This window comes from Chanodichthys erythropterus, chromosome 22 (genome assembly GCF_024489055.1).
Source record: "Chanodichthys erythropterus isolate Z2021 chromosome 22, ASM2448905v1, whole genome shotgun sequence".
In the NCBI taxonomy this organism is placed as follows: Eukaryota; Metazoa; Chordata; class Actinopteri; order Cypriniformes; family Xenocyprididae; genus Chanodichthys; species Chanodichthys erythropterus.
Window position 1 is genome coordinate 17,241,348 of NC_090242.1, and position 24,291 is coordinate 17,265,638.

General features: G+C 37.1%; 1 protein-coding gene across 1 annotated transcript in view; it reads right to left on the reverse strand.

Annotated features, from left to right (window-relative positions):
• Nucleotides 1-22,847, reverse strand: part of mmp17a (matrix metallopeptidase 17a) — a 58,822-nt gene extending 35,975 nt beyond the window's left edge. Inside the window, exons 1-3 of the mRNA XM_067376156.1 lie at nucleotides 22,793-22,847; nucleotides 22,423-22,558; nucleotides 6,217-6,503 (exon numbers count right to left, since the gene is read on the reverse strand). Of these exons, the coding sequence (XP_067232257.1) occupies nucleotides 6,217-6,503; nucleotides 22,423-22,558; nucleotides 22,793-22,832 (463 nt within the window). The 5' untranslated portion in view covers nucleotides 22,833-22,847. The remainder of the gene's footprint in view (nucleotides 1-6,216; nucleotides 6,504-22,422; nucleotides 22,559-22,792) is intronic.
• Nucleotides 22,848-24,291: the final 1,444 nt, after the last annotated feature.

Consider the following 24,291-nt stretch of genomic DNA (forward strand, 5'->3'; position numbering starts at 1 on the left):
AAATAAGATTCTCTGGTCTGATTAGACCAAGATAGAACTTTTTTGACTTAATTCTAAGCGGTATGTGTGGAGAAAACCAGGCACTGCTCGTCACCTGTCCAATACAGTCCCAACAGTGAAGCATGGTGGTGGCAGCATCATGCTGTGGGGGTGTTTTTCAGCTGCAGGGACAGGGCGACTGGTTGCAATTGAGGGAAAGATGAATGCGGCCAAGTACAGGGATATCCTGGACAAAAACCTTCTCCAGAGTGCTCAGGACCTCAGACTGGGCCGAAGGTTTACCTTCCAACAAGACAATGACCCTAAGCACACAGCTAAAATAACGAAGGAGTGGCTTCACAACAACTCCGTGACTGTTCTTGAATGGCCCAGCCAGAGCACTGACTTAAACCCAATTGAGCATCTCTGGAGAGACCTAAACATGGCTGTCCACCAACGTTTACCATCCAACCTGACAGAACTGGAGAGGATCTGCAAGGAGGAATGGCAGAGGATCCCCAAATCCAGGTGTGAAAAACTTGTTGCATCTTTCCCAAAAAGACTCATGGCTGTATTAGATCAAAAGGTTGCTTCTACTAAATACTGTGCAAAGGGTCTGAATACTTAGGACCATGTGATATTTCAGTTTTTCTTTTTTAATAAATCTGCAAAAATGTCAACAATTCTGTGTTTCTCTGTCAATATGGGGTGCTGTTTAATTAATGAGGAAAAAAATAAACTTAAATGATTTTAGCAAATGGCTGCAATATAACAAAGAGTGAAAAATTTAAGGGGGTCTGAATACTTTCTTTACCCACTGTATATTGTGGTAATGTGGTTTCAGAAGACTTGAAATAGCCTATTGCTGAAGAGTTATATAGACTATTTTATAATAATTTATGGTGCTTTCATGTCCTGTTTGAAGCATCAGTTCCCATTCATTGCAACTATTTGTAAAAGAGTAGCCAGTAAAATTAATCAAAATCATACTGATTTTGAAGGACAGAGGGTAAGTAAATAATGACAGCATTTTCACTTGTGGTTGAACTAATCCTTTAAAGTCACTAAAGCATAGGCAGAAAGTTGATGATTTCTTAGAATAACCTTGTTCATAAAGGTAAAGAGTGCTCTCTCTCTCTTTCTCTCGCAGTGTGTTCACAGAAAGGAAATCAACAATAGTAACTGCTAATGACTGGCGGCTCGGCAAAATGGACGATAATGGACCAGGGTCTTCTGCCTCATTTTGTCATACACACAAAAAGATGTGGACACGCACACAGACATTAAATTCAATAGTGAATCACAGGCTTCAGCCAAATTGCGAAAAGTTTATCAAAAAACCACCTGCTTAATGAGCCTTTTGTTTGGGCCATAACAATCAGTCTGCATTAGTGAGCAACCAATGAAGGCATAATTAATAAAAGCAATCTGCCTGCTGTCATAACAGCTAGAGACGCTCCTGTGATTCCACTCTTTTGACCCATGGGAACATGGGACGCATCCACTGCAATGCAACATGCATGACGATATCTACAATTTCAAACGGAGCATTTTGAATTCTGTCTAGTCTCCATTAAGAGCTAATTAATCTGTACACATAGCAGAACTTCCTCTTTCCTGTTTCTTTCTGCCGTTCCCTCAAAGAGAAAGTTCTTGTTATGTCAAAAACAATATGCTTTCAGTTCACCAGACTGAGCTGGAGGGAGAGAGAAACAGGGAAAAGGGAAGTGCGTTGTAACACGGTTAGTAGTTGTGGGAAGAAGGAGGCGGGAACCAGTACGTTCAACAAAACTTTAATCCAAAATAAACAAAGAACAAAATGAAAGTAATGCCGGCAGACCCTCGCGGACGTCTGCCGGCCACACAAACATAATAAAACATAACAAAGTCCAGGCCTGGTCCTCTCTCATCCTTCATTGTAGTCGCTCCTCCTTTTATGCTCCCGGAGCTCCTCTGTGAGAGACTCAAGGCCGGTGCGCCTCCCAGGTGAAGCTCATTAACACTCGCGCCACCGGCCTCGCGCCGTTCCCTCACGGCTCTTGCCCGCCCTGGTCGCCACATGCGTTTACTCACCCTCTGTTTGCATGATAACGCTTGTTTTTTTAAAATGAGTTCAATCAGCTGAGCCTCAAAGATTTGTATTCCTTAAAATTTGTATCTTAAAAATAATTAATTTAAAGTTTCAATGTAAAAATTTCTATTGGCTATAATATTTTAAAGGGAGAGTTCACCCAAAAATGAAAATTACCCTATGATTTACTCACCCTCAAGCCATCCTAAGTGTATATGACTTTTTTCTTTCAGATGAATAAAATCAGAGTTATATTAAATAATGTCCTGGCTCTTCCAAGCTTTATAATGGAGTGAATAGAGGATGAGATTTTGAAGTGCATAAAAGATCATAAAAGATATCCTCATGGCTCCAGGGGGTTAATAAAGGTGTTCTGAAGCGATGCGTTTGTGTAAGAAAAATATCCATATTTAATACTTTAAAAACTAAAATTACTAGCTTCAAACAGATGGCCATACGCACGTCGACTTGCGCCAAAAGTGTAACCCATGACGCGATGTAGGAGGAGCGTATACTTTGACGCCTCTCGCCGTTCAACTAAGGCTGAGCAACAAACTCAAGCTCTTCTTTTCTTATATTGAAATCCTGACATTTCTCTTTAAAAATTTTCATTTTAGACTTCTAATTCATGACCAGTGTTTGCACTTACGCATTCATCAAAATGTCATGCGTCAGGTTAGAGTTCACTCTTTCGCTCTAAATCGATGCATACGACCGTCTGTCGGAAGCTAGTTTTTTTAGTTTTTAAAAGTTTTAAATATGGATATTTTTCTTACACAAATGCATCGCTTCGCTTCAGAAAGGTTTTATTTAACCACCCGGTGTTGTGTGGATATCTTTTATGATGGATGGATGTACTTTTTTGGGCTTCAAAATCTCATCCTCTATTCACTGCCATTATAAAGCTTGGAAGAGCCAGGACATTATTTAATATAACTTCGTCTGTATTCACCTGAAAGAAGAAAGTCATATACACGTATGGCTTGAGGTTGAGTAATTTCACTTTGGGGGGGAACTAACCCTTTAAGATCTAATTTGAATTAAATCACATTTATTTTCAATTAAAGTGTCTAATATATACTGTTGGTTAAATGTTTTTTTAATGAATAGCACTGAATTCAACAACAAAACTGAAATCACAGTGCGAATTTTTACCTGTCGTCTATAAACGAGTGTGGGAGTTACGTTCGTAGTAGCAATAGGCTGTGGGTGCATTTCTATCAGGATCATATAAATTATTTACACCCTATGGCAGTAGCCTGCTGTAAACTACTACACTCTGTTCTGCTTACTGCTTAATAACTTCCTCATCTTTCTTTCTCACCTTTGAAACAAAACATCCAGCTCTTTATTTTAGCATTACTCCATGTTTCATCACTCTGAAGGGGCAGAACATTTTCTTTAAGTTTGCTGGTTGGTCTATGGAAAAAAATGCAACTGCACATGAGAGATTAAAAAGTGTGATGCATATTATGCAATTCCTCTATATCTAGCCAAAGATTTAGTCAAGCTATCAAACCACGTAAAATACATACTTGGTACTAAAAAAAAATCCCTATACACTGTTTACCTGCTAGCTTATGATTTAAAAAAAAATTGTTTTTGTGCACGTATTCACTACTGTTGGATTCAGTAGGATTTTTTTTTTTTTTTGAAAGAAATCAATTATTCTATTCAGCAAAAATGCAATAAACGTTTAAAAAATTACATTTATAATGTTACAAAATATTTCTATTTCAAATAAATGCTGATATTTTGAACTTTCTATTCATTAAAAATCTTTAAATCTTTAAAATGTATTGTGGTTTCCATAGAAATATCAAGCAGCACAAATGTTTTCGGCATTGATAATAATAAGAACAGTTTCTTGAGCACCAAATCATATTAGAATGATTTCTGAAGGATCATGTGACACTGAAAACTGGGGTAATGACTTCTGAAAAATGGTACTGTATTTTGTAATTAAATAAATGCAGGTGAGCATAACAGACTAAAAAAAAAAAACTAACTGACCCCAAACTTTTGAACGGTGGTGGTGTATTACATTTCTGGATTTTTATCCTTAGATAGTCTCAGAGGGCAGAAGGAAAGCCAAAAATAACACTAAATCAGGACATATTTGGCTGATGTAGAAATCTTGGGCCTGTTACAACGGCCCATAATGAATAATGGCTGGTGATGATGGGTCAGGAATAATTGATGACCATATGGGAGGTCCAGGTGCAGGTGGTCATTAATTGGACAGCTAATGAAGCGAAAACATGGAAATGGCCGTGTTATGGTGAAGGGTCAGTTGAACACACACGAAGAGGTCAACGGCTTGTCTTCAGCAGATGAAGGAGGGGTGAGACGCTCAGCTTTGTATGTCGAGACGTGTAAGTGGGTGGTAAAAGGCTTGTGATTTTTAAGTAGGTCTTTTCCCTCCATATTTCTCTCTTTATTCATTCAGTCGGTCCCTCATATTACATCCAAACCAGCCAAAGGCCTAAGTAAGCAGCTGCTCGTCTGATGGGGGGGTCTAATTGGGGCAGACTCCACTGCTGTCCATGAGCATATGGCCCATAGCCACAAGAGAGCAGAGTAGGGATGCAAAGGGTAGTTTGAACCAATCCTATCAGGGTTCACTCACTGGGCAGGCAGGTGTAATGGGAACCCCACCTGCCCCCATGCTAATTAGCAGCCTTGTGGTTAGCGCAGTCTCTCGGCAAACATGTGCACCTTTGGCTTGCAAGGAGGTCCATCTTGGAGATGATCGAGCCAGGTTATGGCCCAAGAGAGAAGAATGAGGAACTGAGATAGACAACAGCATCTGTTGCTTTCAGACATGCCTTGGCTCCTGGGCTCAGGATCCTGTTTTGAATACCGCACAGAAAATGTCTCTATTACCTGATAGACATCACTGACAAAAGTGTCCTGAGGAATCACATGTGCTTCTGTGACAGTCCCAGACAGAAAAAGAGTCAAGGGAGTGGACAGCAGTCTTTTTAGCCTGTCAGACCCAATCAGAGACAATCTCTATCTGTACATTTCACATCTTTGACAGTATATATATATATATATATATATATTACATTTAAATAAAAAAAAAATGTATACACAAAAATACATAAAATGTTGTTTATAAAAACAATGGTTATATACACTGTGTAGTGATTTAGAGCACAGAAGAACCTGATCAGATAAAGGCTTATTAAGAGGAGATTCTGTCAAACAAATTAATTGTACTAAAAATGAGTGGCAATGAGCAAGTTTTCAAAAATGATGTATTGTTATTTTGGTAACACTTTACAATAATGTTCATTAGTTAAACATTAGTTAATATATTAACTAACATGAACTAACCATGAGCAATTCATTTGTTACTGTATTTACTAATCTTCGTTAAGGTTAGTTAATGAAAATACAGCTGTTCATTGTTTATGTTAGTTCACAGTGCATTAACTAATGTTAACAAGATTTTAATAATATATTAGTAAATGCTGAAATTAACATTAACAAAGATTAATAAATGCTGTATAACTGCAGTTCATTATTAGTTCATGTTAACTAATGTTGTTACCTAATGTTAACTAATGAACCTTACTGTAAAGTGTTATATAAAAAACCTTCAAAATGATGTAAGATTTGTTGGAATCAGAGAACAGAATGTTCTATATATTCTATCTATATAGAATATCTATATGAAAATATTTAGATTTATTTAAAAAATTTTTTTTAAATATTTTGAAGTGATTCTGTTTATATGTGCATATCGGGATTGTATTATCGCAATTTATTTACATCAGCATGAGTTTGAAAATCACATTTCATCGGTTCAGACTCATGCCATCAAAAATATTCACAAAGTTAGAATGCTGCCCTTTAAAACAACACCAAATTTGTGCTGAGGGGAAGTGCGAGTGGTGAAGCGATCAGAGAAAAACAGCATTTCTCACGACAAAGGAAAGGTGCTCCTCTCAGAAAACATACAAATAAAGATCCTTTTAGGTGTTTAATAGCTATTTGAAGCATTGTGATCACTAGACGAGGTCTTAATTAACTTATTTTTAGGAAAACCTCAAATTCGACCAAAATCAACATTTTTGACTTGTTTTGCCTCGAAATTAGTGCATTCCGACTCATTTTGCCAGCATGGGTCACAGTCACATATTCTCTTGCCATCTTACCTGGTGACCTGAAGGTCCAGGCTTCATCATCATCAAAGTGCGTGTCGCCAGCTGTGAATCGTTCTCCGGGAAAGAAGGCGTGGGCTACAGTGCCGCCGGGTCCATCGAAAGGGTATCCATCATTATGGTCCGCTTTGGTGAAGTCAATCTGAATATCCGCCTCATTCCCCGCCACCTCATGGAAGTTAAGAGGCGCGATGTCACTCCACACTTTCAGAGCGTAGTACATAAGTGCCCGCACTGTGTCCCGACCCAGCAAAACTGACTCCTTTGGAAACGTCCTCACCCTGTGAGAGTAGAAACATGAGTATATATTTGAAATCGTGGCTTGAAATAGACAAGAATTCCTTTTGTAAGACCACCTACAGTGCTAGAAGATAAATTCAACACCGCTTTGACGTTTGAAGTAGGGCAAGACATGCAGCAGGCTGTCAAAAGCAGCTCTTGTGGCTCTTTCTAACTCAGAGTTAGTTCCACAGTAATACATTTACGATACACAACAGTTACAACACATCTTCTTCTCATCTTCCTCTTTCCTGTTTCACTCATGGTAATTCGGAAACAAGTAAGTATGATGTGGAAGTCCACTGCACCCCACAATCATGGTAATCACTTCTTCCAAGGGCAATTTGAACCCTCTTTCCAAGTACAGACACAGATCGATGAGAAATTAATTTCAGAGTGCCGGCTCTGTAAGTGCCCACTAAGAAGTGTGCCCTCCACACAGAATACACTTATCCTTTCTGCACAAGCACCGGGTTCAGGCATTCTATTATATTTGCAGAACATTGACTCTCCCAGTGGAGTTATTCGGGCACTTTAGGTGCTGGTAGCGTATTCGCACCGGTTGCTCAAGGTCAGCATGTAAATTCAGTCAAGTTCTTTGGCAGTTTAGATTAACAGCTGGTTCTACAATGAGTTTACAGTCAAGTTGGTTCAAATGGAAAGGCAGGAGATGCACAATAGTGCCGTGCCAAGGTCATGACTGCCCCCAGCTGCATTTACAATGAGCTAAGTGACCTCTTTGTGTGCTAACATTCTCTCTGTGATGTGTTACAAGGTGTGTACATTAATTTATCACACCCCAATGCTCTTCTGCATGACTTGTGCCAGTGGCAGATATGTAGTTAACACCCTAAGTGAGCAAAAACGCAACAGAGAATACAAATCTAAAGCTTGAGAGGAAATTTAACATGAAACAGTGTACAATTTGTGCTCATGTTCATGTTGTAGCCTAGAACTGACATGTAGAAATGACATAAAAAGATATTAAAAAATTGCATGTAAAGCAAACTATATAAGTATTTGTATATTACATACATAAATTATATACATATTCTATACATTATATACATATTCTATACATATTCATATTATATACATGTTCTTCATTTTAAAATTTATTACATAATTATATAATTAATTATATATGTATTTAATAAAAAAATATATAATTATTATAAATAATACAATAATATTAATAAAAATAATATTATTAACATTTTTATTAATTAGTCATGATTTATCAAGATTTTTTTTCTCAATTTCGAAATGAGTAATAATTATAGCCATTTAACATTACAGTATAATTTTTAAAATTCAATAGAAAAAAAATATAACAACTTTTAATTTAAGTTTACTTAAAACAACCTTCACATAAACCCATTAGAATAAATGTAAAAATTATGAATAAATATAAATATGAATAAATAAAAATTCAGCTGTGCAGAATGCAACCTTGTATTTCAATAAATAAAGCTGTTATGACACCAACATTTTACTTACCAGTGAAATTTCACAATTCTCAATTACGAACCTGATTCCAAAAAAGTTGAGACACTGTACAGATTGTGAACAAAAACAGAATGCAATAATGTGGAAGTTTCAAATTTCAATATTTTATTCAGAATACAACATAGATGACATATCAAATGTTTAAACTGAGAAAATGTATCATTTTAAGGGAAAAATAAGTTGATTTTAAATTTCATGACATCAACACATCTCAAAAAAGTTGGGACAAGGCCATGTTTACCACTGTGCGGCATCCCCTCTTCTTTTTATAACAGTCTGCAAACGTCTGGGGACTGAGGAGACAAGTTGTTCAAGTTTAGGAATAGGAATGTTGTCCCATACATGTCTAATACAGGCTTCTAGTTGCTCAACCGTCTTAGGTCTTCTTTGTCGCATCTTCCTCTTTATGATGCGCCAAATGTTTTCTATGGGTGAAAGATCTGGACTGCAGGCTGGCCATTTCAGTACCCAGATCATTCTTCTACGCAGCCATGATGTTGTAATTGATGCAGTATGTGGTCTGGCATTGTCATGTTGGAAAATGCAAGGTCTTCCCTGAAAGAGACGACGTCTGGATGGGAGCATATGTTGTTCTAGAACCTGGATATACATTTCAGCATTGATGGTGCCTTTCCAGATTTGTAAGCTGCCCATGCCACACGCACTCATGCAACCCCATACCATCAGAGATGCAGGCTTCTGAACTGAGCGCTGATAACAACTTGGGTTGTCCTTGTCCTCTTTAGTCCGGATGACATGGTGTCCCAGTTTTCCAAAAAGAACTTCAAATTTTGATTTGTCTGACCACAGAACAGTTTTCCACTTTGCCACAGTCCATTTTAAATGAGCCTTGGCCCAGAGAAAACGCCTGTGCTTCTGGATCATGTTTAGATATGGCTTCTTTTATGACCTATAGAGTTTTAGCCAGCAACGGTGAATGGCACGGTGGATTGTGTTTACCGACAATGTTTTCTGGAAGTATTCCTGAGCCCATGTTATGATTTCCATTACAGTAGCATTCCTATATGTGATGCAGTGCCGTCTAAGGGCCCGAAGATCACGGGCATCCAGTATGGTTTTCCGGCTTTGACTCTTACGCACAGAGATTGTTCCAGATTCTCTGAAACTTTGGATGATATTATGCACTGTAGATGATGATAACTTCAAACTCTTTGCAGTTTTTCTCTGAGAAACTCCTTTCTGATATTGCTCCACTATTTTTCGCCGCAGCATTGGGGGAACTGGTGATCCTCTGCCCATCTTGACTTCTGAGAGACACTGCCACTCTGAGAGGCTCTTTTTATACCCAATCATGTTGCCATTTGACCTAATAAGTTGCAAATTGGTCCTCCAGCTGTTCCTTATATGTACATTTAACTTTTCTGGCCTCTTATTGCTACCTGTCCCAACTTTTTTGGAATGTGTAGCTCTCATGAAAACCAAAATGAGCCAATATTTGGCATGACATTTCAAAATGACTCACTTTCAACATTTGATATGTTATCTATATTCTATTGTGAATAAAATATAAATTTATGAGATTTGTAAATTATTGCATTATTTTTTATTCACAATTTGTACAGTGTCCCAACTTTTTGGAATCGGGTTTGTAGAATTTTTATACAAAAACAACAAAAACTATTAATTTATCTAATATAAAGTTAAAACATTTTTAAAGACAAATAATTTGTGATAGCACAAATAAATATAATAGAACAAACATACAAATCATATAAACAGTGCTTTAAGATTTTCAGGTATGTCGAACAGTAGTATTAAGAAATACTAGAGAAATTTAATAAAGTTGTAGCATCTGAATCGATCAAATGCACAATTGTAAAAGTTGCTCCTCCAACCCTACACCAGTGCTGACTCTTATGTCTGGCCCCCCCATGGAGAGCTATCACCCTTCAGCTTCATTCACACACTTCAAAGACATTTGGCACATACTGTAGATTGTGCTCAATACAAGAACCAGACATGCAGCCCATTGAAATGGCATCCTTTCCGCTAATTCATTGACAAATTTCCTTAAATGAATCAACATGCATTTCCCTAGTACATTTTGTGTATCATTTCTGTTAGTATATTGTTCTTTTGTATATTGTATAGTGTTATACATGCCCGAGGACAGATCTCTTAGATAATGTAACCCTTCTAGGTGGTATTTCATATCAAATTACTCCTTGTTTAATGACTCACTTTAGTGGACATCACCATCTCATAGAATGTATTGTATGTTTGTTATATTTATCAGAGTATAAATGGACAGAAACTGCCAGCTCACTCCCCTCATGCAAATGAGTTCACTTTAAAACAAAGAAATATTTCCCACTTGGAAATTGCACCTTTCTCATTGGTCGAGCCAAAGCTCAAAGGTATGACTTCTGTAGAGGTTAAAAAGCCCCCACGCAGATCACGCTGCTCTCTCTTCTGGTCTTCTGATTACAACTTCAGCACCATCGGACTGAGCCATCAAGAATTTCTCTCGAGACTACATATCTGGACGCTCCACAACAGCTAAGGCATTTGCAAGTACCGTACATTTGAACACTAAAAGGCGACTTAGTATTAAGTTGTTAACAAAGGTGCTTTATAGTGAGAAACTGATGGTTCTTCCAGCTTGTTAAATGACTCTTTTCATAGCTTCATTCCCGTTATGCTATGGTTTAATATCTTTCCACTCTCTCATTTCCTATGTATGTGTGATTTGTATATCTGTGTGGGTTTAGTCTAGCTATGTGTTCGCACTGCATAGTCTTCATTGTATAAATCAAATATAGATTATTCCTTATTAAAGCTACAAAGGTTATTCAGTCAAGAATATTGAGTGAATTTCTCTTTGTCTTTTGTTGTTTAAATTAACATTGACACAGACTGCAGCAGGTATATTAGTCTGCTGTCACTTTAAGATCTGACACACATCCATTGAACTCTTTATGTTTACTTAAGGCTTTTCAACTCATTTAAGACTGTGCTTATGAGGAAACTTGCCAAACAAGGGCATTTTGAAAATTTTGTGCGTTTTTTTCTATTCAGGTTTACATTCAATAAGTGCAGTCTGCTCTGTAAGTATACAATGGCCTAATATAGTCACATGAAAAATTTAGGGAGCTAGGGAAGGGAGTATGAATTTCAAGTTCAATTTTCCATCCATTTTCGCCATAATGTGCCCTCAGCAGGGTTTCAATAGACGGCCGGCATAAATTGGAGAATAATCAAGGCTGTTTTTTCCTCTATGCTGTCTGGTTATTATACAGGCACTAGCAGTGGCAGCTAACCTGAAAGCCTGACAAAGTGCCTCTGGGAAGATTGGCCATCCCAGCAGCATGTAAACGCTCAAATGTTGAAGTTTAATTTTCAGTCACAATCCCCCTTCTTTGTCTCCATGTGATACACGACTGATTAGACAGACAAGAGGGGAAAGGGATAAAAAGAGAGTAAATGGCAAATAGAAATCAGGGGGAGCAAGTTCAAAAGAACTCATTTCATCTATTCCGTCGTAATTCTCACAGCAGTCCTGACCCCTGCAGATGAATGGTCCAGACAGGACATTTACTGTATGGTGATAATCGCACATCAAATCAATCCTCCACTCTCACAACTAGGCGCTGAGACAGAGTGAAGCACAGCCAGATAGGTGTTTTAAAGGAATGACACCTCAAATTCACTCTTCAAAATAAAGTTTCAAAGGCTCTATATAGAACCCTAGGGTTCTTGACTCAATTTTAAAGAAACAATTATGCCAAAATAATTCTATATAAGGAAAATGTCTGCAAACTGACTGCATAATACTTTCATGTTTAACAGGATATTTCAGTTTATTCAAAAACGTGATATACCACCCACAGTATGTACCGATGTACTCTCTTTTGTCAAGTTAAACCTCAAGACATAATTAATTGCCTTTCACGATGTTACACAATGGGTGTGTGATTATTTCATAATCAGGCTTATATACACTTAAAATATGCAGCAACACATTTACACGTCCAGAAGACGACGCATTTAGACGTAGAAAAGACGTGCAGTTCACGTCCAGAAGACGTCAAAGACGTCGGTTCAACTTTCATTTTGGAACTATTTTTCAACCATGACGGGACGTGTCGGACGGACGTCTTTTCAACGGCCAATAGACGTCCGAATGTTTGCTGGGATGGTGTACCTCAGGCAAGATATTCACTGTGTCCACAGCTTGTTAGTCCGCCAGAGAAATGAACTCTTTCACTAAATATATGCAGTATATTAGCCTATATATTCATTATATTTTACTTTACCTGTTAGTGATGTCTTTATTTAATGCAGGGGTCTCAAACTCGCGGCCCGCGGGATGATATTTTGTGGCCCCCCACCTGGCATCAAAGTTTAGTGTTAGTGCGGCCCGTGAGTTATTTTAAAACTTTTGTTTTATTTTGTTATCACTTATGGCAGTGGTCTCAAACTGCCGGCCCGCGAGACATTATGACTGATATGCAAAGAAAAAGTCGCCGTTCTAAGGGGCATTCACATATCGCGTCACATAAGCGGCGCCGCGCCGCATTCTCCTTCTTTCCAATGTGCTTTTGCTCCAGTGGCGTCTATCGTTGCTATGCAACCATGAGCCGCGCTCTCAACCGCGTCGCTTCTACTATGAGCGCGCTTGCCTAAATTACAGTAAAAGCTCTTGACTTTAAGTCACGAGCGTCGATTTAAACCACCGAAATGCAGCCATTTAACGTTACCGATGTTCAAACGGCATCTTGGACAAATGTGTCTCAGGCTGTGTGAGCACAAGCGCTGCAGGTGTCTGTCAAGAAACAGAAGAGTGTACAAATGTATTCAGGGATTGTATTTGTTCAGTACAGTGTTGTTCAGTGCAAGATTTTAATGTTATTTAAGCTAACATGAAGTAAGGGAAAATACTTCCACTAGATGTTAAAATCTAATAATGTATGTATGAGAGCTTTTTATTTTTTGGCAAAATAAAGTTGATATATATATATATATATATATATATATATAGCTCCAGTTTTTTGTTTATTTCTGACCCCTCCACGCCACAAGTTTTGCTGGTTTTGTTCCTAAATTACATATTTTTTATTCCATGCACCTTGTTGGATGTGAGAAGTTGCACCAGACTATTGCAATTAATAGCATTATATTAGTAGGCTATATTAGTAGTATTATATTAGTAATAGTATTATATTACACTCTGTAACAATGAGAGAGACACTGCTGTTTACATTTAGTATGGTAAATAAAATATTTATAGTTTAGGTATAAAAACATTTTAGTTGCCCTAATGAAAGTAAATGAGAAATAATGCAAAGGAAAGTAAATTTTCTGAAATATTGCGCTTTCTTGCGCTTGAATGTTAATATGGCCCTCCTATGAGGTGTCAATCACAGAAACGGCTCCCCGACAATTTGAGTTTGAGACCCCTGATTTAATGTATGTTTAAATAAATCTGTCATGAAAATGACAGCCACTGTGTAAATTATTATAATTCAACAACAAAGTGGAGTAAAAACATAATTTTATAATTAGATTTAGAAGTTAATGCAAAAGCTGCCATATGTGCAGTTTACATGTTTACATACAATTTGTTATTTAAGTGTTGATTATTATATCTAAAAATAAATAGCAACTGAATTTAGGCTTATACTTTGGGCTATGTTGTTAACCTTTAATATTATAGTAATGTGCAAGTAAGGGCTCCCTATAGTTTACAGCATTAAGTGAGAGATCATTTTTTTTATCTTTAAAAAACATTTAATTATAAGCAAATTCATTTAAAGACAGACATGATCTGTTCAGTTCACTGTTTAATAAAAATTTTATGTTTAGTTTTCTCCCCACTGTGGGACCGAACCATCAGTTTTGTGTACTGTTACACCCCTAATGATAAAGTATGTTTACGAGCTGTATAATTCATAAAATTTTATTAGAATTAAAATTGAGTTAAAACTAAATAAAACTAAATCCATAAAATGATCCAATGATGGAAAAATATATGAAAAAATATATGAAGTGCCTGACAGAACCCTTTTAGGTTCTATAAATTCTGAGACAAACAGAAATTTAGTTGGTTATTCACTGAAAATATTTATATGCACCTTGGAGCATTCATGAGAATTTTTGAAAGAAGTAGCAACGTCCAATTCATGAATGAATCATTCCTTTGAGTCACATCTTTTTGATGAATCAAATATCTGAATTATATTTTCACAAATAAGATTGATTTGGTTCTTGAATTCAACTCATTGACGCAATGATTCACCTGTGGTTGAAAACTCACTGGAAAACAAGATTATATGACTTCAGAAGACTGGGGATAAAGTGCATGAATCATATTGGACAATTTTTATGATGCTTTTGCATCCTTTTTGAAGCTTGAAAGTTTTGGGCTCCATTTATTATAAGTGAAAAAGAATTTTGCCTTTTGTTTTTCATTGAAGGAAGAAAGCCACGCAAGTTTGATTTTTTTAAATTCATTTTTTTAACTGCCTATTTTGGGGCATAATTAGAAATGAGCCGATTCAGGGTGTGTGGCCCTTTAAATCTGGTGCTCCACGCCCTAAGAGCTTGCGCTTGCCTTAAACAACATAAAAAAAGGTCATACAGCTAATATAACCCTCAAAATGGATCTTTACAAAGTGTTCGTCATGCAGCATGTCTAATCGCATAAGTACAGTGTTTATTTGGATGTTTACATTGATTCTGAATGAGTTTGAGGCTGTGCTCTGTGGCTACAGCTAATGCTACACTGTTGGAGAGATTTATAAAGAATGAAGTTGTGTTTATGAATTATACAGACTGCAAGTGTTTAAAAATGAAAATAGCGACGGCTCTTGTCTCTGTGAATACAGTAAGAAACGATGGTAACTTTAACCACATTTAACAGTACATTAGCAACATGCTAACGAAACATTTAGAAAGACAATTTACAAATATCACTAAAAATATCATGTTATCATGAATCATGTCAGTTATTATTGCTCCATCTGCTATTTTTCGCTATTGTTCTTGCTTGCTTACCTAGTCTGTTGATTCAGCTGTGCACAGATCCAGATGTTAATACTGGCTGCCCTTGTCTAATGCCTTAAACATGGGCTGGCATACGCAAATATTGGGGCGTACACCCCGACTGTTACGTAACAGTCGGGGTGTACGTCCCCAATCGGTGTTGTTACGTAACAGTCGGTGTTATGTTGAGATTCGCCTGTTCTTCTGAGATGTTTTAAATAAATGAGATTTATATAAGAAGGAGGAAACAATGGTGTTTGAGACTCACTGTATGTCATTTCCATGTACTGAACTCTTATTATTTAACTATGCTGAGGTAAATTCAATTTTTGAATCTAGGTCACCTTTAAGTTGTTTCAGCTGTCATGAGGAAAAACTCCATCAGAACACGCCGGCGCATTCGTCGGCCAGATAAAAAATGTAGCCAATTTAGTTTCATATTTATATTTCAATATTATTTGTCTCGGCAAACGTTGGCTATCAGTAACACAGTGCATCAAAGCTTGCTGTTGTCTTGGCTACCTTACAAACGGTGATGGAAACAACAGTGATGAATTTTTTCCCCTTTTGTGGTAATTTAGCACTATTTTCTATGATCTTCTGCTTGCATTTTTGGGCTTCAGTTGGATGCTTTGTTTTCATCTTTAGTCAATTGAGTTCACTTCTAAAAAAAAAAAGCAAAGGCTATAACCTTTGGTGGCTGGGGGGGGGGGTGTCCCGTACGCCACTGCTTTTGAGTGCACTATTCCTTTAAAGATCCCCTCAGCCTATTCAGTGATATGGTTTTTAGTTACTCTCTCCAATCACACAGGCACGCGCCATGAAGGATGAAAAGAAATCCAACCCTGACGGATTATCATCATTTGAGTCCTTTGGACATGGGGGGGATTATCTAGCTAAACTACAGCATGATGATTTACAACCTCCGCCCTCATTGTGTGCCGGCATCTAGGCTACATGCTCAAGCAAACACATAGATGCCCAAGATATTGAAATCACACAACAGCTCTCATTGGGTATCGCCTGGAGTGCACTGAGCAATTGTGAGAGATGTTCCCATTTTCAGCCGGCATGGAAAGGATTAGGAGCGTCAAGGGGTTTGATAGACAGAAATGTGATGGGAGTAATGGAGGGTGGTGAGGAAAGAGATGCTTATCATAAAGCCATTTCACTCTGCTCCCTACTAATCAGCTTGGGAAATCAACCCCAAAGACACACAACGTGAGTCTGGGGGGAAAACACATTGTCTTCAAAGCAATCACTCCTAATCTATTTGGGTAATTAATGAGAGTGTTAACGAGCAGACGGTGGCCCTAGAGTATGGTGAGGGTCTAATGTGGAGTGATGGAGTCATGATGAGGGTCTGTCTCCACTTGTGACTGATGGTCCATGTGCTCTGAATGCATATGTAGACAGCTAGACCTCTGAACCTGTGTTCTTACTTATCAATCATTTATTCATCAGCATCCACTGAGAGGCCATCCAACTGTCTGGACCAGTATGCTGTCGGAAAAATAGAAAAAAGGAGTAATACTTTGTGCAGAGAAACTTTTTTTAAACATGTTTTGATACCTGTCTGAGCCTTAAAGTGACAGTTCACCCAAAAAATACAGTTGACATACAAAAAAGTATGATGTGTATGACTTTCTTTTGTGAAAAAAAGCTATTTTAAAGAAGAAAATAAAATTAGTCCACACTGAGTCATTATTCACTGTTAACCCAAGAACCCCTGAGAACAGTGAGTTGAACTCTGTTTCATGAACAAACCAGTCCGATTCATGAATGAATCATTTAGTCTGATTGATTCTGCTCAAAAAATGATTCACTGATTCGGTTCTTAAGTTCAACTCAATGCTTCGGTCTTTGTTTGGAAAAAAGCCACATGAAAATTCACTAAATATCCTTTTGTTGCCAATAGACATGACAGTGAGCAAAAAGTATTTAATAGTTAGTCAGAATATAATCTTTCATACTGAATGTGAAATTTGGCACGAATTTCCACCACAATGACGTTCTTGAATCGGAACAGTAGATCCCTATAGAGCCTTTCACACTGGGTGCGAACATTCGTGGCACAAAAAAGCGAGGATTTTTTTTTCGATCCATGTGTCGATTTTTTTCCTGTCGCTCTGTGACAAAAAAGGGCCATCCAATTAGATTTGAGCTTTGGATCACGTGCCTGGAGCAGCTGCGAGAAGGGCGAGAGTGGTGGCGCTGTTTTTAAAAAACTAGTGTAAACAAACACCAAAGAAGAGTATCCAGGAGGAGATTATTATTAGTATCTGAGAACAGATTTATTCTCACATGTTCTTTATACAGAATATAATTTCTTGTCATTTTCCACTGAATTATGAGATCACTGTTCATTTTTTTCCATGTGTGTGGTTATGAGATATGATTATGATGATATGTTTTCTGTGTGTTTTTTTTTGCAGCGCATGGCATTTTTATAACAATAAAGGATGTTTATGACAAATGATAAGCAGATTTAGCCCTCAGTCCATTAAAAAAACACAAAGAATGTGTCTGCCCATTATCGAATCAAAACCCACTTTAGATCATACTCAGAGGTTATTACAATAACTCAGTGATGGTTTAAAGTACGTTTTGAGCAAAAACAGTAATAATCATATACATGTTGAAATGTAGCTTGATGCTAATTGTACCTCTAAATATATTCAAGATGTATTCTTGTAAGCATTACAAGACTGAAGTACCAAACTTTATTTATCTTAATTTAACACTGTATATTACGCAGCAGGCGATTTTAAAGACATATATGAGACACATATACGAAGACAAATGCATTGCTGTTCGGCGCCACCTAGCGTGCAGACATGAATTAGCAGAAGATGATCAGTCATTTTTGCATTCGGTGTGAAAGGTTTCTTCTTATGCGATTCGCCTCGCTTTTTTGCGTCGCGTTCATTGTGAAACGGCCTTAAAATTAAGTTTTTTTACATTAAATGTAATAAGTGCTAACAATTTATTATTCTTTTTGTAAATTAATAAAGTAAATTAATATTTAAGGATGTTTAGATATTTTTACAGACAAAAATATTGTTTTGGAAATTTTTTCCCTTAAGAATCTTGATTCTTGAACCTGTCAGCTTGCGCTGATCAAAAACTCTTGAGTTTTATGCTGTCTGTACATTTGTATTATCGATTCTTCCCTTGCCCAAGCCCATTTTAAAAGATCTCTGCAGTGCAATAATCACTCAGAATCCATCATACTCCATTCCTGTCTGTCTGTCTCTTTCCATACAGCCCTTTTCAATTGCCCTGGACAGGCTTTTTATCAGTGCTTCTATACAGGCTTTATTACAGCGATTGGCTTCTCAGCTGGTGTATAGGCACGCCTCTGTCGCTACAACTGAACCAGGGTGCAAAGCTCCTGACATGCATTGTACAAGAACTGATAGAGTTCTCCCAGCTCAGTTATAGGAGTCATTTCACCCCAGCAGCACTGGGCAGCTCTGAGGAGGTCACCTGGCTGGGTCAGCCCAAACTCATCAACACCGAGAAGGTAGGTTAAAGCAAATATTAAGGTCACACAAAAATAACCAAACTGCTGAGGGAGACAGAATGAGGAAATTGAGGAAGCACGGATATCAAACTGCAAAATGTATTGGTATATTCAATTGTGTTTGACTCCAAAAGAAAAATACATTTGAATAGACACAATGTTGCTTCCAAACATCTCATTCTTAAACTACAACTAAACATTAAAATGACTTAGAAGTGCTTGGAAATATTTTCAAATGTCAATAGGTAAAAATGAGATTATAAATGCTAAGAATGTTACAACAGATGTCCATCTGTATCGCTGAACACTCAGTGTATGAAGTTTCAAGCACTATGAGTCATACACATCACATACAATTACCCTCAAAGGGCAGCATTAGAGTGTTGTGTAATATATCACTTTTATTCGCTAAAACATTGAAATGTAGTGATTTTTAAAATATTGTTCAGCTAAATAGCTATATATTATCATTTATTGATAAACACATCATAGCTGCATCTCTGAAGGATTTTTAGGGGATAGCGTGCTTCCTGTGTAGTCTTAAAGTAATCGCCAGTGGTCAAACTCTCAAATGACCCAGCTGAGTCAGAAAGCCAAACATTTATTAAGCTGCATGTCTTTGAGGTCAGATGTCTTGTGCAATTTATTCCAGACCATCTGGATGTATGTGTTGAAGATCTCATCTGAATGGGTTTATCAGCTCTAGAATCAGAAATGTCTTTGGATTTGATAGTTCACTCAAAAAATTATGTTGTTCCAAATCTGTTTTTTCTTTCTTCTGTGGAACACAGAAGGAGATGTCAAACTACTGTATATAATTTACATTTACATACTACTGTATATAATTTACATTTATGCATTTATGCAGACGCTTTTATCCAAAATTACTTATATATTGCATTCAAGGTATCCTGTGTTTTATAATATATAATAATAACAAATGGGTAGGTTTGGGGGTAGGGGTTAGGTTATGTGCTCAAACATGTCCAAATAGTGTAAAAAATAAAATAAAATAAAATGTATGTAAATAAAATTGGCTGATTAAATTGGCTGATGGCTGATTAAATTGAAAATCATGATCCAACATGTCATAATTGCAAAATTTTACCCCAATATATAATTTCATCATGATAAAATTTCCATGCCTATTGCATCTGTGTATTGATGTTAAAGGTTATTCAATGAAAGCAATCAAGAAAAATAACACTAAAGGGGTACCCTGTGCGTTAAAAAGTGATGCCGACGGGTCCTGACCAAGCGAGTTTGCAGAGAGAATGAGTTGCATATACACATTTAAAAAGCATCTCTTCTGGGAATGTGGATACTTTTCATTTAATACTGCTGCACTCACTATAAAGCCTATTTATTTATGTATTTATTTATGCATGCCATTTTTTTGCCAACTTTGTTTTAATAGGAACTCGAAAGAAAACAGCACTCATCAATCTATTTCATGAAGTATTTAAATGTCAAGAAACTACCTCCACCATTCTGAAGCCATTCAGATGAAGACATCTCCAAACATCTACACACAAAACACATCCTGATGATCTGGAAAAAATTCTTAAAGAGGTCATGAACTGTGTTGTTTTATTGTTTTATATTTTTTCCTGGGATGCACTTATAATGTTAGTATGATTTTTAAAATTGTCATAATTTAGAAATAAAAGCCATTTTTACTATCCTGATTTTAGCCCTCTTATTTGAACACTCTGATTTAAAGGGGACCTATTATGTCCCATTTTACAAGATGTAAAATAAGTCTCTGATGTGTGTGTGAAGTTTTAGCTTAAAATACCCAACAGATCATTTTTATAGCATGTAAAATTGCCACTTTTGGGGGTTGAGCAAAAACACACCGTTTCAGTTTGTGCCCTTTAAATGCAAATGAGCTGCTGTGCTCGGCCTAAGAGGGCGGAGCTTCAAGAGCTGATTCTCCGGTGTTAGGAGTCAGTCAGGACGCACTATAATGTCAGAAACTGTGAATATATGCTGCATGGAGATAGAACTATGTGGATTAATCAATCCAGCTACAGAACAATTAAAATGCTTGGGAGATATTCTCATCAGTGCAGAAATGTGGAACGCGCTCAGGGTGGTTCTATGTTAAAACGACAGTGTCTGTCAACATTCGTGGGCGGGGCCTGTGGCTAATGTGACGTCACATTGCCAGGGCTCTGGAAACGGCTTGTTCTGAGACATTGCTTATGATTTATGGGGATTAAAATCAAGGAGTGGTTGGATCTTTATCATTATAGGGTGGTTGTGTACACACACCGCCAACACACATTTATAGCCAAACACCATGCAAAAAAGTGAATTTTGCATAATAGGTCCCCTTTAAGCGGCTCTCTGCTGTGAGACTTCAGTGTAAACGCCCACTGCTGTGATTGGCTATTATCTTTGCATATGAAATAGCTAAGTATTACTCTCTTGAAAACTTTAGCATGTTTTTACTATTACAGCTCTCAAGGTTAACTAATCGTGAAAAGTGTTGCATTACATTTAGATCTATGGCGTTATATTTACATTGTGGCATGACAGGTTGCAGTGATGAACACTGTTACTTACATGTTGTTGCATCACTGTCGAGTCCATTTCATAAAAGTCTGTTTGCAAAGCTTTCGCCGAAATGTGACTGATTTACCAAAGAATCCACAGTGAACACCGAATATAAAAATAAACAATTCACATTGTTGAAAATTAATAACCATATTCCTAACATTAGGATCCTTTGAAAGTATATGTTATTTTTAGTCCTGTATCACTCTTCTCTCCTCATCAACTCACTAACACGCCAGTGGGTGGAGCTAACGGGACGAGTTGTTTGCTGGGTCTGGTGTCAATACAAGCTTTTTTTTGGACTAACGGGGAAGTTTTCAGTTCTAAAACTTATACAATATTCTTATAGTAAGATGACCTCTTATATAATAAAAGCTCAAGGAAAAGTTGATTCCTCAATTCATGATCCCATCCGTGTGAGGATGAAGAAGTAGATACATTTATTATTGAAATGCTATATTAATCCTAGATTTCCCAGCACAGAGAATGTGCACAGAGACCTAATTTGCTGGGCATAAAATAACTCAAGTAACAAACATGTCTAAACATTGATTTTTTACCAATTAAAAAATAACAGGTATACCCTATAGGTAAGAATGGGTTGAGTGTAAGCCTGTGTGATTGACAACACAGAGAATGCGAGATCACAGTGGGCTTCTGTAATGAAAAACATGGTATGAAACCCAAGACAAGTGTCTGTAAACAAAACCCAATATTACACACAACACGCTTCAAGAACAGACACATTCACATTGTAAATCTGTCTTCAAAAAAGACAGCCATGCGACTGGTGTTGAGGAGATTTTCTGTGATTGAAATTGGAAAAGCTTGTGTTGAGGGATTTCTGACATTCTTCTGCAATACTCTACCTATAAGATGGGAATATAAGCCTAAATTATCTTGCAATAAGATTTGAATGGCATAAATTCAGAATATAACCAAATAATTCCTAGCTATAAAATAAGAAAATAACCTAATATTTTCTAGCTAAGAAATCAAAATAAGCCTAAATTTTTTTAGCCAAAAAATAAAATAAAATAAAATAAAAAATACAATATTTTCTAGCAATAAAATCTGAATATAACTCCATAATGTCTAATAATAAAATCCCCAATATTTTCTAACCCAATGTGTCCAGAATTTCAGCCTTGCCCAAGAACTCTCATTTCATTGCATCACTAATTCTGTCTCTTTCCATCCGCTCTAAGGATTCAAGTCATGTATGTATAAATTCAAATGTACTGAATGCATTTCTGACATGTACAGCTGTCTGACAGAAATCACTCAGACAGTTTCAGACCCAAACATAGTGAATGTACCTCCAGGAAAGATGCCTCTTGTTCCACTTATTCTGAGGAGCTAGTGCTCGTTTTCGTCTGCCTGCTGACATCTCCGGCTCTGACACATCTGGCAGCGAGCAGCGAGGGGTCTTCATTAAGCCCAAGGTTGCTTGGTCTGCAGGGAAACACATACATGCATAAATACAGACCAAGACACACGTGCAGCATGCAGATAGGGTGATGCTTTTTTGGTCCGTAAACTGCAAAAGAAAATCTGCCAGCTGCAATAAGCCAGATGAACATGAGACTACAAAAAAACTTAAAACTTAAACCATCCAAAAATGCAAGGAGAACAACCAAGGACAACATGGATCAGAGCTTTATTATGAAACTAAAAGAATGTACTAGCCTAGCACTCCAGTTTCTTCCAGCCCTCCAAATCTTTGCATGGCTTTGATGGCTCTTGTCAGAGCTTCCTTGGTCTGTAGCTGTCCATTCACAGGATCAGAAGGTGGGAGATACCCAAACTTGCTCAGCCAATCCTGTGGTAGAAAGCAGGTGTTGTTGAAGAACATTTTTGTAAAAATTTGTAGATGCTTGATACATTATATATTTGCTTGATACATGATACAGATGCTTGAAAATGATATATTTCTGAAAACAAGCACTTTTCGTCAAATCTCTCATCGATTATGTATATTCTGACGTGATGGGGGCATGAACATGTACTGGATTTAATTGGCTAAAATGTAGTTTCAGTTTGTTTCCTTTTATCACAATATCATAATTACGTTAGCAGGCATTTCAAATTACAGATCTTCAGATGCAACTTCTAACATGAAAAACTGGCAATGTATTAAGAAATAGGTACCTTTTCAGTTTTTATTCCAATTAAAAACGTTCAGTTTTCTTCAGGAAAGTGTTTTCATTAATAATCACATCATATATATTTTCCTATGTCCTCAATTTCACTTTCCATCCTGTCAGTCATTTATAAATTTCATTAACTTAACTAACAAAAATCAGTTCATTAATGACATCATCCAGAAACAGCACAAACATTTACTATTTGGAATGGATGTGATGAATTCTGTGATGTGATGTGATGTGATGTGATGGTATTTAGTTTTTGTCTCACACTAAAACAAATAATAAAACTACAGAAATTGGTATGACAATATCAAAAACGTATCCTTATGTTAGGTAACTGTCGATCAATAACTGAGCAATGGCTAAATACAAAGTTCTGTCATGAATCTCTAGATGGCACAGGGTCCTGCTTTATCAGTAGCCAATGAGCTCGCTAGTCAACCTTCAAATACTTGGTCAGCATTTGCTGAAGCAGTTGCAATGCGCTTTCAGAAACCCTCCACCTTCCCCAGCTCCACCTGTATTGATCAGCTACAGGTAATTCATGTATGCCAGTGGTTGGCCCACCAGCAATAATATCTGGCCTGCGCCTGCAGCCAGATTATTTTGATAGTGGCTGGTTCTGAAATAGATCTGTCTGGAGAGCGCCGTTCATGGTTGCATAGCAACAACAGATGCCACAGGAGTGCAAGCGTTTTGGAAAGGAAAGATGCACAGCCGCACTTTTTACATGTTTTTAGAAGCGACATGTGAATGGCCCCTAATATTATATTCTTTGCAAACACCAACAACTTCGTTGCAGATAAGACACAAAACCAGGTAGGATGAACGCATAGTTGTCTTTCCATTCTTCTTTGTATGCCCTATTTTCACTGTCAGCTTTCTTCTTTGGGCTCTTTGATAGTGCCATTTTCTCTCACCAGCTAGCTTAAATGTTAACATCACTCTGCATACGACATAATAGCATACCTACAGCATGCAAACAATTAAAAAAATTGGAGTTAGTACGTGAGGATGCCAAGGAGTGTAAAAGTAGGC